Source organism: Rhamphochromis longiceps, linkage group LG5 (assembly GCF_057381845.1).
Source record: "Rhamphochromis longiceps isolate RC_006_pf linkage group LG5, R_longiceps_female_GT1.1, whole genome shotgun sequence".
Taxonomy (NCBI): Eukaryota; Metazoa; Chordata; class Actinopteri; order Cichliformes; family Cichlidae; genus Rhamphochromis; species Rhamphochromis longiceps.
The window spans coordinates 5403188-5418868 of NC_140561.1; the positions used below are offsets into that span (position 1 = coordinate 5403188).

General features: G+C 43.2%; 2 protein-coding genes across 2 annotated transcripts in view; one reads left to right on the forward strand and one right to left on the reverse strand.

The window, feature by feature from the left end:
- Nucleotides 1-15681, reverse strand: part of LOC146669067 (uncharacterized) — a 576742-nt gene that overhangs the window by 536660 nt on the left and 24401 nt on the right. The gene's annotated exons all lie outside the window — the stretch shown is intronic.
- Nucleotides 2662-13201, forward strand: LOC146669083 (zinc finger protein ZXDC). Its single transcript, XM_085405512.1, has 10 exons — nucleotides 2662-4709; nucleotides 5356-5508; nucleotides 6039-6117; nucleotides 6977-7107; nucleotides 7256-7426; nucleotides 7653-8434; nucleotides 8881-8965; nucleotides 9047-9219; nucleotides 10512-10613; nucleotides 10768-13201. The coding sequence occupies exons 1-10, from the start codon at nucleotides 2717-2719 to the stop codon at nucleotides 10852-10854; spliced, it is 3756 nt and encodes a 1251-aa protein (XP_085261638.1). The 5' UTR covers nucleotides 2662-2716; the 3' UTR covers nucleotides 10855-13201.

The following is a 15681-nucleotide window of genomic DNA, read 5'->3' on the forward strand; positions in this document are numbered from 1 at the left end:
AACGGACTTTAAGCTACGGAAAAAAGTTTTTGAAGCTAAATGCGAAGAAGACAAGTTACAGTCAGTGAGCAGCACTATGGCAAGAGTGAAAGGGAACGTTTACTAGACAGTAGTGAGACCGACTATGTGTGGTTTGGAGATGGTGAAGGTGAAGCTGGAGGAGGCAGCACTGAGGATGCTAAGATTTTCAGTGGGAGTGACCAGACCAAGAGTATAGAGAAGGACGGCTCAGGTAGAGTGTTTTGGAAAGGTAAATGGTAAATGGCCTGTATTTATATAGCACTTTACTTAGTCCCTATGGACCCCAAAGCGCTTTACACATCCAGTCATCCACACATTCACACACTGGTGATGGCAGCTACATTGTAGCCACAGCCACCCTGGGGCGCACTGACAGAGGCGAGGCTGCCGGACACTGGCGCCACCGGGCCCTCTGACCACCACCAACTGGTCAGAGGGCACCAACTTTGGAGTCATAGTTAGCGAGGCAGGCTCAGATCATCTGGACTTGTGCAAAGAAGAGATAGTGGATATGGAAGAAATAAGAACACAGAGTGGATTTAGGGATGGAGGACACGCAAACAGTTGGTGTGACAGATTAGGATGCTGGGTATAGGGTGAGATGGAGACAAATGATCCACTGTGGCGAACATTAAAGGGAGCAGCTGAAAGAAGGGGAAAAAGATAGCAGTGACTTAACATGCTGTTTTATTTGTACTGTTCATGTTTTTTTAAAGGGAAAATAAACATTATTAGCCCAGTGGATGATTCTCAAATCTTGTCCCTTGATCAGAGTCTACATTACGTTTTAAACGAACATATTAAATGTGGGTTCTCTCCAGGTAGTCCGGCTTCCTCCCACAGTCCAAAGACGTGCAGTTACTGAGGTTAGGTTAAATAGGGATTCTAAATTACCCATAGGTATAAATATGAGTGAGAATGGTTGTCTGTCTCTCTGTATTAGCTCTGCAGCAGACTGGTGACCTGTCCAGTGTGTACCCCTCCTCTCACCCAATGATAGCTGGGATAAGCTCTAACCCCGAGCTAGGGTTGCCAAATCTTTAATTATCAAATAAGAGACACTCTGGTGTGCCAGAAGCACAATCCACAACCAGCTGGGTAGTGTAAATATGCACTATGTGACGGTGCAGGTAACGGTCAATATATGTGACATTTAAGGTAGACTAAGGAACCAATTGAGTACATTCAGTGTTAAAAGAGAAGCTGTGAAGGTCTGAGATCAGCAGCTCTCTGAAAAAACAACTGAGGTAGTGTTTATGCTCCTATATAGTGAAACTGTTATATGGATGATTAATCCCTTTGATTTGATTTTTTGTCTTTAAAAAGCTGCAACTTTCACATCATGTGGTACTTTAGACTTTTTTCATAAGTTAATTTTGGAGTTTCTACAAACAGTGAACATACAGGATGATTTGTCTGTTGTCACTGGGCGGTGCTGAGGTCTGAGGGCAGCTTTCTGTAATAAAAACGAGAACAGAATCATCACAAAACATGAAATGTAAAGTCTATCCCTCAAATCTGAAAGTAAGTTCTGCTCTTACATTTTTTTTTTCAGTTCTACAGTTCTGCCAACAGCTGGCATATGAACTGCTTATTTTAAGAAAAGACAAAAAAAAAATAGACTAGCACTTTATCCAGTATAATATTTACCTTTGAGTTATTGGTGCTTTTTAAATGTATTTAAATACAGTTTGAAACAGTCGGTGTGGATTTTGAGAGTGGACCTCCTCTCAGCATCCCTGATCTATCTGCCATTGCAGAACAGACATATGCAAACCTCTCCCTGATCGCAGCTGCCAGTCAAAGCGGTCATGATGACGTTATACCCCAATTTAACAGCATTATGTTAGTAATTAGAATCAAACTTATGAGAAAGGAGACCACTTGAACACAAATCAGCCTGATGTGAACTACTGATAATGAAATAAACCATGCTAACGTGGAGGAGGCGGGGTTTATGACCAGCCAGACACCAGGGGCCATTTTGGCTTCATTTTGGGGGCGATGTTAGGTCGTCCATGTGTGTCAAAAAACTAAAAGAATATACACAAATTGATCAGAACAGGTCTGTAATGTTTTCTCTTAGGAGAAAAATGTTGTTTTATACTGCTACACTGCCACTTAGTGGAAGAAATACGAACTAAAAACTGTACCAAACTGGAAACGGGAATTTCCCAAGTTTTGGATTCACTTTTCAGTTAAAAATAAATAAATAGTGTAGAATGGTTATCTTAAATGTATTATTGATAATAACCAATCCGCACAAATATCCAATACTACACTATCCACATCACAATTTCACTATGGCATATTCTTGCTGCCTTCAGGTACTCCTCGTGGTTCAAACCATTACATTTAAGGGCAGCAGTATATATTGCACTTTTTGACCCAAAGACATTTGGTTGTCCCTCTGTTAATAGCAGACTGTAAGTTTAGCTATCAGCTGTGGCTTTATTCGTTTTCTTAAATGTAAGGTTTCTGTGCAGAAAACTGAAGAGAAGTTCTATCGACCTTGACAAAGCTTTGGTAGTTGCTAACTACCAAAGCTTGTTGGTTCATCCACCCCTAAGTTGAAATTTCAATACTGCCCCTGAACGCAACACTAGGCCCACTGGAAACCGTGTAGTGGCTCCATGGATCATATCCATTTAGTAGGGCGGGCCTTTTCCCGTGTCGCTGCTACAGGGATACCAAGATGGAAATCCAGGGGCTTTCTGATGCCCAAAACATTCAGTCTCAACATGGCGCCCTACACAGAAGCATTTCGTCTCCACATCGATCGGCAACGGGGTCAATACCTCATTTTATTTCCAGCGAAAATGAAGCGGAAGTGCTGCTGGAGTCGCTTGAGCTACACAGCGACAACAACAACAACACTAGGCCGAGAACATCGCCGTTTCGCCTACTGGCGGAAAATGGCAGCGAGGTGGCTTGTTCGCCTGTCAGCGCACCGCAAACTACGCTTAAAAGCAATTTGCCGGGTAACAGACCGGGCGTGGGATTTCATAACGTGAACCCGGAGAAGGAAAATGAGCTCAGTGCCCTACTAGCTTCACAGGAGTTTGTCAAGACAGCCTGGAAATACGGATTAGAAAGCGGGGATGTTGTAATGCAAATGGCGCTGCCTCTCTTTGAAGGGGAAGAGGAACCGATGCCGCAGCGGCAACCAACGTTTCCAGTTTTACGGCAGCAGCGTGAGGACGGCTCCTGCAAACAGCCCTCAGTAGCCAGCCATAGCGCTGCGGCGCTGGGGAACTTGAGCACGGTAAACCTGGCGGAACAAACCACCCAGGAGTTTTATGTTCTTTTTAATGTCGTTCAAGACGAAGGCAGCGGCGAGACAAGTAAACAGCGCCCGGATGTGCCTGAGGATGGCGATCAAATGAAAGGTAAAAAGCAGTGTTCCAAAGCAAGTCCCTGTGGCCCCATGGAGGCTGGAAACCGCAGTAACGTTGTTTCATGTGAATCTAATGACACTTTGAACTGCCTCGATACACAGGGCTTGAAACCTGAGCATGTTTTCAATTTACTGAACGATAATCCCGCGGCGGGTAACGTTAAACAGACTGCCTACCACCCCACCGTCGAAGACGTTGTTTTGACAAACAAATATGGCGATAGGATTTGTGGCCAGATGTGCACCGAAAGCAGCGAAGGTAAACTGGTCAGGGAGCTCTCGTCGCAGCCTCGCGTTGACGAGAGCAGTACCTTGATTTCAGGGACTGCGGGGATCGTGGAAGCCATGGACACATCGGACTTTGGTACAGATTCAGCGGCGGCGCAGGGCAGTACAACCCCGGTCACGGCCTCCACAAGTCCGCCTGCTAGCGAAACATTTTCCGGAACTATCACGATAAACAACCAAAGCATCATAGTGACTATTGAAAACGGGGTACTAACTCTTGCTGCCCCACCCGAGGGCTATGTACATAAGGAGGATGACATGGTTAGCTTAAAGGAGCACTTAGGAATGAAAGATCATGAAGATATTGTTCTCCTCAACTATGACAGTGGTACTAAATCGATCGGGAAGATCAGCACACTGGCAGTAGCCAGTTCCAGCCATCAGGAAGAGCCCACACCTGGTTTGTCTGTCAGCGACTCAGAGCTGGCTCTGGTGGATGACTGCTCCCTGTCAGAGCTAGGTACTTCACTGGACTCCTGTGCCAAGCAGGAGGCAGGGTCACTATGTGCAGTAACAGAAGCAGATATGGGCCCTCCTCCTCCCGAAGCCGCTGTAGCTGGCTGTGACAATGAAGAGTGTCACTCTGTACCAGTAATCAGGTCCAAGAAAGACACCGTGTCCACCTTTGACTGCCCAGAACCAGGCTGCCCCTCCACATTTGACACACGACAGAAACTCAAGGTTCACCTCCTAAACCATGCTGAGGACCCACGTCCATATCAGTGCACTGTGGAAGGCTGCGGCTGGGCATTTGCCACCTCCTACAAGCTGAAGCGGCATCTCCAGTCCCACAACAAGCAGCGGCCACATACGTGCCAGTTTGAAGGCTGTGGGCGGCGTTTTACCACTGTCTACAACCTCAAGGCTCACGTCAAAGTCCACGAGCAGGATAACGCCTTTGCCTGCGAGGTCTGCAACGAGAGGTTTCGCAGTGCTACCCGGCTCACCAACCATCAGAGGGTCCACTTTGAGCCACAGAGGCCTCACAAATGTGAATTCCCAGGTAACTCATACATCAAACTGTGAATTTTGTGCTTTTATGTAACTATTTGGAATTTCTGGTTTTTATTCTGCTCTTGGAATTGGCTGATGGGTACTCCACAACATCACTGCTATGATATGAAGCACTTTACCAGAAGGTTTGACGTGTTTTGAGCAACACAGGGCATTTACTTATTCCCTGCTACACATTTCTATTCATTATCTGTGCTAGAATAGCTTTGCATGTCTTGCAGTTCAAAAATATTCCAAATTTATCTGATACTGGGACTCAGTATCAACCTCTGAAACGAGCTGTTTTAACTCCTACCGGTTTTAAACAAACTCTGTGGCTGCCCTAGCTAAACAAACTTAAAGCAGCAGGTGGGTGGGGCCAAAGTTCCCAGATGACCATATTCTGGATCCCTTCAGACATCGTTTATAACCAGTAGTAGAAAAAACTGTTTAAAGGTGAGTGTTAAAAGCAGTCTGAATCCTGAGCTTTTGTCTCACAAGAGTTAAATGTAGATGCACTGATCTATGTTCAGTATGAGGGTACATGATTATAACAGTTTCTGTTTAACAGAATATGATGAAAAAGTATATACATATAAAATGCGCCTTTATGGTACCGTTGGTGTCCTACATGTTTGTCTTTCTATCCTATGCAGGCTGTGAGAAAACCTTCATCACCTTCAGTGCTCTGTTCTCCCACAATCGCACTCACTTCAGAGAAACTGGCCACTTCATGTGCACCTACCCAGGCTGTGACAAGACCTATGATAAGGCCTGTCGTCTCAAGATCCACATGAGGAGTCACACGGGTAAATTGAGATTTAAGGGTCGGTTCAGCTGGGCCTGTTGTTTTCTGTGGTTGATTTTTTAAAAAGCAGCATGTAGTCTACTAAATTAACGCTGGCTTATTCCTAATACATTTTTGTGAAGCAGTCAGCTGCAGTGCCGCAAATCCAAACACATTAGCTGTGATTGTTCTTCAGAACACTAACACTAATGCAGAGAGTAAAAGTTCTTTCTGAGCTTGGAGTGACAAGTAAACCTGATGCTTTTGTGGGGAATATGTATAGCTGTAAGTTATTTAAAAAGGCCAATAATTGTGTTTTTTGTTTGTTTTTTATGAGCATTGAGTTAAATAGAAATCACAAACATAAGTGTGTATGTTGTCACTTTTAGTTCTTAGAAGGACAAAACCAATCAGCAGCTCTAGCGTTCCGAAAGAAAATCGGCCAAAAAAATCTCGATCCAGCTCACATTAAAAGATTTGTGAAGTGAGGATCCTTGCAGCAGTAGGTGTAGTGTAGCATTAGGAATGAAACTTGTAACTTCCTCTCTCCAGGCGAGAGACCGTTTGTCTGTGACTCCGAGGGCTGCGGCTGGTCTTTTACAAGCATGTCAAAGTTGCTCCGACATAAAAGGTGAGTGCTTATTAATTTATGCTTTGATCATGGTGTAAAATAGTGGACACACTCCATTTGTGTGTAACTTACTGTTAGGAACTCCTGATAAAGTATCTTTCTGCGACTGCAGATGGAAAATAGCTGATAGCTAGATCTGATGCAACGCAGCTTTTCCTTTTGTGTATTTTCTACATGTTCCTAAAGGCAATAAACAGAAACCTGAAGTAATGTTTTATAACATCTAACAAAGTTATCAAAGGAATAAAGGGAGTGAATGTCTACATCGTGCGGTGAGAACAAACCTTGTTAGATAAGCTGACCATGTCAATTTTAGTTTTGTGTTCTTTGCATAAAGGTTTGAACGAACAAGGTTATGAAAATGTGAAGTTTTCTCTGTAAAGGTCATCTAATTGCGAGTCTTCACTACAGTGTTGATACTCATTTAGTATGTTAGGGTTTTATGTCAAGTTATATAGAATAAAGCTCTATTATAATGTAGGATGTGGCTACCTTTTGATTGACAGGGTGTTGCTTGGTATAACTCTCATCATATGCTTCCTTGGCTCCAAATACCCAAAACAGTCTTAGCAAAATGCCTAAATGGAGCCTTGCGAAAAGCAGCATACACCCTCCTCTTCCGTGCTGTCTGTGGGAATGTTTTGCCACTACAGGAAGTGTGATTGCTGTTACATGCCTGTTTTTGTTTTAGTGAACTTGAGCTTGTCACTGCAGTTCTGTTTTACTGGTGCAGTTTGACTTTGAAAGGCTTTGATTCCTTGTTAAGTTTAGCTTCAGTTTGATGTAACAAAATGTAAATGAAATTCTGTTTTTGTGCTATGACTTTTCTTACTTTGTTTTAAATGTGTGTGTCTATAAGGAAACATGATGATGATCGGCGCTTTGTCTGCTCAGAGGAGGGTTGTGGGAAGTCCTTCACCCGGGCCGAGCACCTCAAAGGACACAGTATTACCCATCTAGGCACGAAGCCTTTTCAGTGCCATGCAGAAGGTACAAACCTTTTATAAAGGAACAACAACAAAACTGTAATAATTTTCCACGAGACAAATGTTCACATTTTCTCCCTGAAATATTTACTTAAGACCAGTGTTTCATGGTGACTGATTTCAGTAACATGTGCCTCCTTTGTGTTTTTCAGGTTGTAATGCCAAGTTTTCAGCACGTAGCAGCCTCTACATCCACTCCAAAAAGCATAAGCAGGACGCCAGCACCCTGAGGACTCGCTGCCCTGTGGCCAACTGCTCCAAACACTTCTCGTCCCGCAGCAGCCTTAAGAGCCACATGCTCAAACATCACCACCTCAGTCCTGGTTAGTAATTGTTCTGCAGACTTAAAGTTCCCCAGCACTGCGAGTCTCGTACTGTCTGTGAACATCTATAAAACACCACCCAACTGTTTTCTGTTTCCATGTGGGGCGATGGATGGAAACCGTTCCTTCTTTCTTGTGTAACAGTTTTAAACTTTTATTCCACTTGCCGTTGTTCCTGAGATGTTCATTTTTAACTTGGGGTTTTTTTTTTTGTTTTCCTTCCCAGATGTTCTCAGTCAGATGGAGACCACACCAACCCTGACCCCCAGTAATGAGCTCGTTAGTTCCACACCTACCACGGTTGCAGGATCTGGTATTGCTGGGGGCGACCAGCTGACAAACCTGGACCTCAGCTCTCTGTTCTCTTCTGTGCCTGGAGGAACTGCACCCACTACAGGCATTGGAGTGGGAATCCCAGTTGGTGGGGCTACGTCTAATGGCCCGTTCACAATGGACCTCTCCCTGGTCAGCTCTGGCATCCTGACCATCGACCCCTCTTCAGTGGGAACTACACTTGTTACCAGCACTAACACCACAATGGCCAAGGCTGTGGACCCTCTTATATTGGCAGCCAATGCCGACATGACCCCCCACCACAACCTGGAGGGAACGGCAAGTGACGTCCTGCGCCCACAAGGCACCCTTAACCTGGACGATGTGCAGACAGTTACCCCAGAGGCGCTGGGAACCCTCACTGCCCTTACTATGCAGGGTGCTGGTGCCACTGTGGACCCCACTCTGCAGCACCCACTCAGCTCGTCCAGCTCCTTGAGCGTGGAACCCACAGCCTCCCTGGCTGTAGCTCCCGTTGCCGAGCTCCTTGGCTCACCATCTAAGGTGGAGGTGGGTGGCCAAGGAGGTGCTGGGACTCTGTTGGGTTGTGTGGAGGTGCTGGGACCCCAGGAGGGAGGAAAAGTGCTCACTCAGTTTGTCTTTCCTGGTCACAGCAGCAGCTTCAGCCCACAGAAAGATTCGGAGCTCAGTTCTGTGTCACCAAGCAGTTTCCTGGTGAGCATAGATACTCACAGATTCAATAAACCAATCGAAACACAGCTGATACAGAAAATACATTTGCGACTTTCAGGCATACAAGCTTTCCTTTTTATCTCGAACGGTAACCGGTTGGGTAAGGACCCTGCTCACCTTTCTGTAACAAAACCAAAAAAGACTCATAGTTCAATGACATATAAAGGGTCTTTGATAATGAATTGTCAGTCTCCATTCTTTCATCTAGAAATGGAAAAAGATATAGCCATCGTCTCAGATGTTTTTTTTCTTTCTTTGTTGTTTTTCAGTCTTCGGATCTTTGCATGAATGTCCTTTTTTATTTGACAAAATGTTTTTCAGTGGTGGCACATATTTAACAAGATTAATCACAGTCAGTAGAGAAAGTAGTCAACAGACAGATGATGAAAGGTGGTGCAAACCTAACATGCTCCCATTTTGCTTGACAGGAGAGTGGGGGCTCGGCTAGGACTGACTACAGAGCCATCCAGCTGGCTAAGAAGAAGAAGCAGAGAGGCCCCTCGGCCTCCTCCGGTAACTTACTTTCTTTAGTTTCATGCTAGCCAAAGCTCCAGTAACTGTTAGACTGACAAGACTTTCCTTTGACTTGTCCAGGGACTTCAAGCTCAGGTCAGAGAAAAGCTAAAGGAACAAAGGCTGCCACAGCTCCAGGACCACTCGCTCCCTCTGGGGCTCGCTATGGTGATGGAGCTGCAGTAGCGAATGGGGGCCTGACTCTCCGTGACCCCATCACCGGTGCCCAGTATGTCCAGATCCACCTGCTGCAGGTGAGATATGACAAGTTGGGGAAGGTGGCAAATCTGCCCTGGTCAGAAAACATAAAGCTGTCTAGACCAAACCGTGATACTTACGATTCAAATAAGCTCATGATTTGGATAACTCGCCACTGCTACTGTCTGGGCACTTGCCTTTGTTTTAATGAGAATTTGTTCCACAGAATTTTAATTCCTTTTCGTGCATTTTTACTGCACAGTGTGAAATTGACCTTTTGTGTACCGTGAAAACATATTAGTTGCTATTTGGGAACTAAGAACACAGTATAAGTGCAGAGCAACATCCCATAAGCTCATTAAAGTGCCAGTTTAACACTGGCTACAGGGAGTTGTTCTGTCTGAGGCTTGTTTTTACCATTTTGTCAAATGTGTGCCATTAACACCAGCTGTATTATTGTTTCCCATTACAATCAAGTACCAACTTATGTGCGTCGGGTCGTTTTATAGCAATTGCCTGTACTCCTGTGACATCATTTGTATGCCACACGAACAAAGGAGGATGACTGGCGATGGTATACCTGCTGCTGTCTGTGGGTTTTTGTCACATTTGGGGACCACCGTGCTGTTTTTGTGCAGCCTTGTCCCTCGTTGCCAGGTTTCAAAACTGGCGGTTTTTGATTTTCATGAAGGAGACACTCATGACATTGAATAGCCAATCAGTGGCATGCAGTCTGATGACGTCACATTTTCAGATCACTTCATGACTAAAAAAAAGTACCTGGTAACAGGTACTATCACCTAATGGAAAACCCTAAAAACCATGTCGAGCCAACCTGTGTAGGCCATAATGGAACAGGGCTATATATGCCAGAAGCTACAAGGACATTGGTGAAAGTGAAACCCAGTTCCTCGGCTCAGTATCAGGAAACACCTGAAGCAAAGGTCTCTGTGTGGCGGCCGAAGTGGAAAAAGTTGAATGATGTAAAATAACTCGAGAAAAGTGTAGAAACATTCTGCACAGACCTCATGAAAGTTGGTGCTGCTAGCACAGCTAATGCTAGCACAGCTAATGCTAGCACAGCTAATGCTAGCACAGCTAATGCTAGCACAGCTAATGCTAGCCACACCCACACATAAAACACTGTATGTTTAGTTTCAGAGTTCCAAGTGTGAAATCTCCGTTAATCTGATTTCTTTCTCCTGTCTGATCAACTAGTAAATTAGTAAAAAATGAATAGAAACATCCAACTAGGGACTGTTTTTCTTTTCACGTACTTTTGTGCACTGAACAGCACCACTAATGCACAGCGGTTGTTGGAGTGTCTAATCAATGTGTGAACACGCAGGATGACCCAGCCAGTGATGGAGACCTGGCCTTCCAGTTGAGCTCTCAGCCCTCCAGCTCCCACTCTCAGCTCACTGTTGACCTGCCTGTCAACATTTTACAGGTGGGAGTAATCTTTTCTGTCGTTAAAGAGACATTCGACTGCATTTGTGCTTTGACTTTCTGTTATGGAATCGGTTGTTTGTCCTTTGTAATAGCCACAGATTAGTGACACCGTCAGCCTTTAGAGAACTGAGCCGTGATGCTTTTCTCCACAGGAGTCTTCGGTGATTACAGAGGACGACAATGGCTCTGACAACTCCCAGTTCACAGGAAGCACAATCAACCTTCAGGACTTGGAGTGACCACCTATACTGCTGCGGGGTCAGAGGTCAATCAGCAGCTGGCCTCCATCCACAGTTTACATGAGATGATAGATTTCATCAAACAGTTGCCTCACCCTCGAAGGGCTTTTTGGACATGTGCTCCATGGAGTTTGTGGTCATGATTCAGCAGATAATGCACCTTGAGAAGAAGAAAAGAGGATTCTTTGTTGAGAATGTTGCCGTATTATTTTAAGTCCAGTTTGTACCAAATTCAAAGCCTGAGAGCACAGTCGTGTCAGAGGCTGCTCCGTCCTCTGTGGGTGTTAACAGTAATGATGTCTGTTCCACAGTGCCACATTGCCACTCACATGCACACACAGTGCGCTGTGTATTCTCCAGTTGCCTTATGAACTCATGCTTCACGCTGTGCACGCCTCCACCGGCAGGTTACCTGCTTTATTTGTTGTTCTTTTCTCTTGTGTTTTCTTAGATTTATTTTTCTATGGCAGCAGTAATTCCATGTTGAAAACATGCCTGTCCATGCATTTGTATACATGAGTAACTCCCTTCTTATGATGATTTCAGTTTATTTATTAATAGCTACGGGTTTACAGAATGGCAGAGCCAGACGCAGAAGAATTAAAGACTCAAAGCACAATCAGAAGAGCGTGTGAAGTAGCAGTCATTTCACTTTGTTCGGTTAAATGTCACAAAGGGGAGATTAATTTAGTAAGGAAGTATCCCTGTACAGAATGTGTTAAGTCATAGTACTGATGAAGCTGATCATCTCACAGAAGAAACAGAGTTTGGAGCAAGGACCAGTCGGCAGCAGCTCAGTTTTAGAAAAGGCAAAAACAATCAGAGGTTTAAAAATAGAGCGTGAGTAATGGAAGAAGTGCTGTCAATAACAAACTGCAAAGTTTGGTCACATGGGTTTTTGTGCTATCATTTATTTTTAAATGTCCCATTTAGCCAATACAAACAGAGTGGCATATATAACTCCCTCTGTGCAGCTAACATTTAATTACATTTATCTATGTAATCTATTTGAACTACCCAGTTAAACTACGAGTAAATCTAGCTGGGAGCACATCCTTATTTAGATGTGACAGCGTTTCTAGTAGATGGTGGCCGATGTCTTGAGCATGAATTGAGGCTGCCGTTTGGGGAAGGCCTCAGAGGGGACTGGCCACAGATCACCTGTACTAATGAGAAGTGAATTAACTGAGGGAGGGGCATGAGTATGTACTGCTTGTAGGGCCATATGGAGGTGTGGACCCGATCTTGAAATTCAGATAAATTATCTCAGATTCTTGAAGGTCTGGATAATCTTTGATTTTCTCCTGAAATCAAACCAAGTTAAAGTGGCCTCAAACACCACAGACACATTTAACCACTGACACTGGCAGGAAAAAGGTTTGGGAATTTTACTCACCAAAAAGTGAAGCGCATAATTCCAATAAAAATGTTCAAAAATACTCTAAAATGCAGCAACAGCACAGACGATGAGCAGGTCCAGTTCAGCCAGGACAGGCAAATGTGCAGTTACAGCTTCCCGTGTAGGCACGCACCTAACATAAGGATTGAATAAAGGGGTCACTCACTGTATAGTTTTAAAAGTGAATTCAAATCACATTTTCTTAGCTGGACCCAGCAGTGTCGCCAGGGCTTTAGGGCCTCATGGAAAAAACGAATCACTTTGGCCCGACCACGCCAGGCCTAAATCTATAACACTGGATCAAAATTCTGCTCCGATAAACACATTTTTTGACTTTTTAATTATGATTTTATTAGATTTTTTATATAACACTGATTGGTACCGTACACCAAATACAGTGGATGAAAGTAAAATAGAATTGTTTATAGAACGGTGCAGTATTTTTTACTGCTTCAAGTTTTTGTTATAATGTATATTCAGATGTAACTTAAATAATCCTTTCGATATCAATCTTTAAACAAAGTATATCTAACCAAAATATGTCTCTGTCCTGAGACCTAGTGGAACTCAAATAGTGATGTTGACTAAAAGAACTCAAACACGTTGTTTTCTGTTAGAAATGAACTACTACCACGAACTCACTGCTATTGGCAGAAGGCTGGTTTTTACTGAAGTGAACTGGCTCCATTTTTTACAGCACATTGTTAGGTGATCATCCTGCAACTGTGACATCCCAATAATTTACCTTGATTGGTAAATCCATATTATATCATATGGTGTGTAACTCCTGTCCTCCTCCCTGTTTAGGATTTCTGACTGTAGTAATATTCCCTTCATCCAGCAGAACTATACTGAAGTAAAAATGTATCCTAAACTGTGTCATACAACAAAGGATATTACTAATGAAGACTGGTTATACAGAACCTTGAGCAAATATGGCATCCTGCGTTCTTCATTCAGCGACAACTCAGCAATAAAAAAGTTTTTCTTCCAGCAGTGTGATGTTCAGAGTGCAGCTGTGAGTTCAACAAATTGTTGTTAAAATTATAAATATATCCGGAGGCTATGAATGAAATGGAAAATGCAGTTACAGTTAAAATTTATATGATCTGCATAGCTGTGTTTAATTATGTCGTTTGCTTTCATGAACGGTTGGATGGTCCATAGCAATGAATTATGGGACAGCATTTTCTCCTCTCTTTTCATAAAGGATGGGCCAGTGTATCATCTGCTAAAGAAAGCCATAAAGCAACCATTGGAACTCCTTTCCTCAATATTTGAAGAGTTGGAACAGCTCTTACTATGGCTGCCATGCAGATACTTGGTCACATCTCTCACTGAGAAATCTTCCTGAGCAAAATACACTTTTGAAACGCACCCTTACTTTTTCCAGCCACGTGTGATCAGGACAGGTGTAGAGCCATCATCTTTCACCTGTGTATAATGTATGTATAAATAATCCAGATTATGGGCAAGCACATATTAAAGAAACCTGTTTGAAGTTATAAAAGTTGAAGGTAACCAATCACTGTACCACTGAATTAACATGCACAGACAATTTTCTTTTCAAAATGAATGCAGTTGTGACAGAACCACGAGTATTAGGAGGTTTTTTTTCCAGATCTCTTGTATAGTAATATTATCAGTGCTAGAGATTTTCTGGATTTAGACTGTTTATATATTTAACCCATAAACCTCTGTATAGACTGTCCTCTCCCCATTTCTTAAGGGGACAAATATGTTGCAAATCATTTCTAGTTGATCTCTCTCTCCTGCCGTGCAGTCATGCAGTGCTTATTTACACCAGCAGATGGAGACCAAGTCATATGAAGCATCTCCGTGACTCCCACAGGGACAGCAAATCCCGATAAAGGCGTCATTTAAGTCTCAGCTCTTCATGATCCGCAGTGATCTTTCGACCATTCTTCCAACACTTAGGTATGAGGAGTATCATAAGTTCTTGTGGAATTATAATGTATTGTCTTACCCGACCTAAATCTGCATGCAGATCAGTACACTGGCATAGCACGTGGAGTCAAAGACCTGAGTTGGAGATTTTCCCACTTAGGGCTCAAAATAAATATATTACAAAGCACATTGTTTCCTGAATCTAAATAAGTAATCTTCAGTGCCTAAATCCAACCAAGTAGTCTTGACTGCTTAAACCTAACCACATTTGAAGCAAAAGTAAAAAGTGCATGGGAAAAAGCTAAATAAAGTGCAGAATACAAAAGTCCAAACATGAGCCCAGCTGCAGTTTCTTAGATGACAAACATGCAACTTCTAGGTCTTAAAAACAGGAGCGGTGTCTCTTGGCAGTCATTACTGCCGCAACCAGTTTGTCAAGGCAAGAAACACCTTACATGTAACAGGAACACGGAGGTGGTATCTGCCAAAATGGGATAATGTTAAGCCCAAGAAACAGTTTCCAAGGTGCACATAGCGCACACAGCCCTTCCTGATTCACAGTGTGTCAAATACACGTATATAGTTTTTAGTAACTACACCTAATCAAGAGGGAAAATCATGAGTTGTTTCAAATGTGGACTTTATTGTTCTTTAGGGAGGAGTAATAAGTCTGTGCAGGTGGTGTATCAATGCACACCCACACCAAAGTGCACGCTACACAATTCTCTGTGACACATGTCACAGTATGGCAGTATTATAGAATGTACTAGTGCATCTATTGGAAGGTCCAAATTTAGCAAAAAATATGAATCCCTCAGTATTTCTAGGAATGGGATTTAGCTGGAGGCAGCATCCAATAGCTGTTAGTGATATTGCATTTTAGTTACTGAGTTTTGATAGCCGTGCTTCACTGCTTTCTAGCTGATGCATAAGAAATAAAATACATGCACAAGATGACTTTGCTAGCTGAGGGCTTGTTAAGATAACTACCATTAGCAAATGTTGCTATTTGATGAGGGTCTAGGTTTGAAACTTCCAAGTTAAACAAACAGAAGGCCCACGGGTGCCATCTTAGTTGGTTTAATAAACTTTAGACAAACTAAGGTTTAGTAAAACAGACAATTGATCAATATTAATAATTTCGGGATTACATTCAGTTATGTCAGTTCTAGGCTTCTGGTGTCACTGGAATATGGAATTAATTAATATAGCTATAGTATCCATAGCAAACATGGCATTCTCACCAGATGTCATGTTATCTCAGATGGCCCCGCCCCTCCCTGAGCCTGGTGCTGCCGCAGGTTTCTTCCTGTTAAAAGGGAGTTTGTCCTTCCCACTGTTCCAAGGTGCTTGCTCATAGGAGGTCATATGATTGTTGGGTTTTTCTCTGTATGTATTATTGTAGGGTCTACCATACAATATAAAACGCCTTGAGGTGACTGTTGTTGGCGCTGTATAAATAAAATTAAACTGAATTGAATAGATGTTGGCAACAACCCATCCAATCCACACCTGCAAAG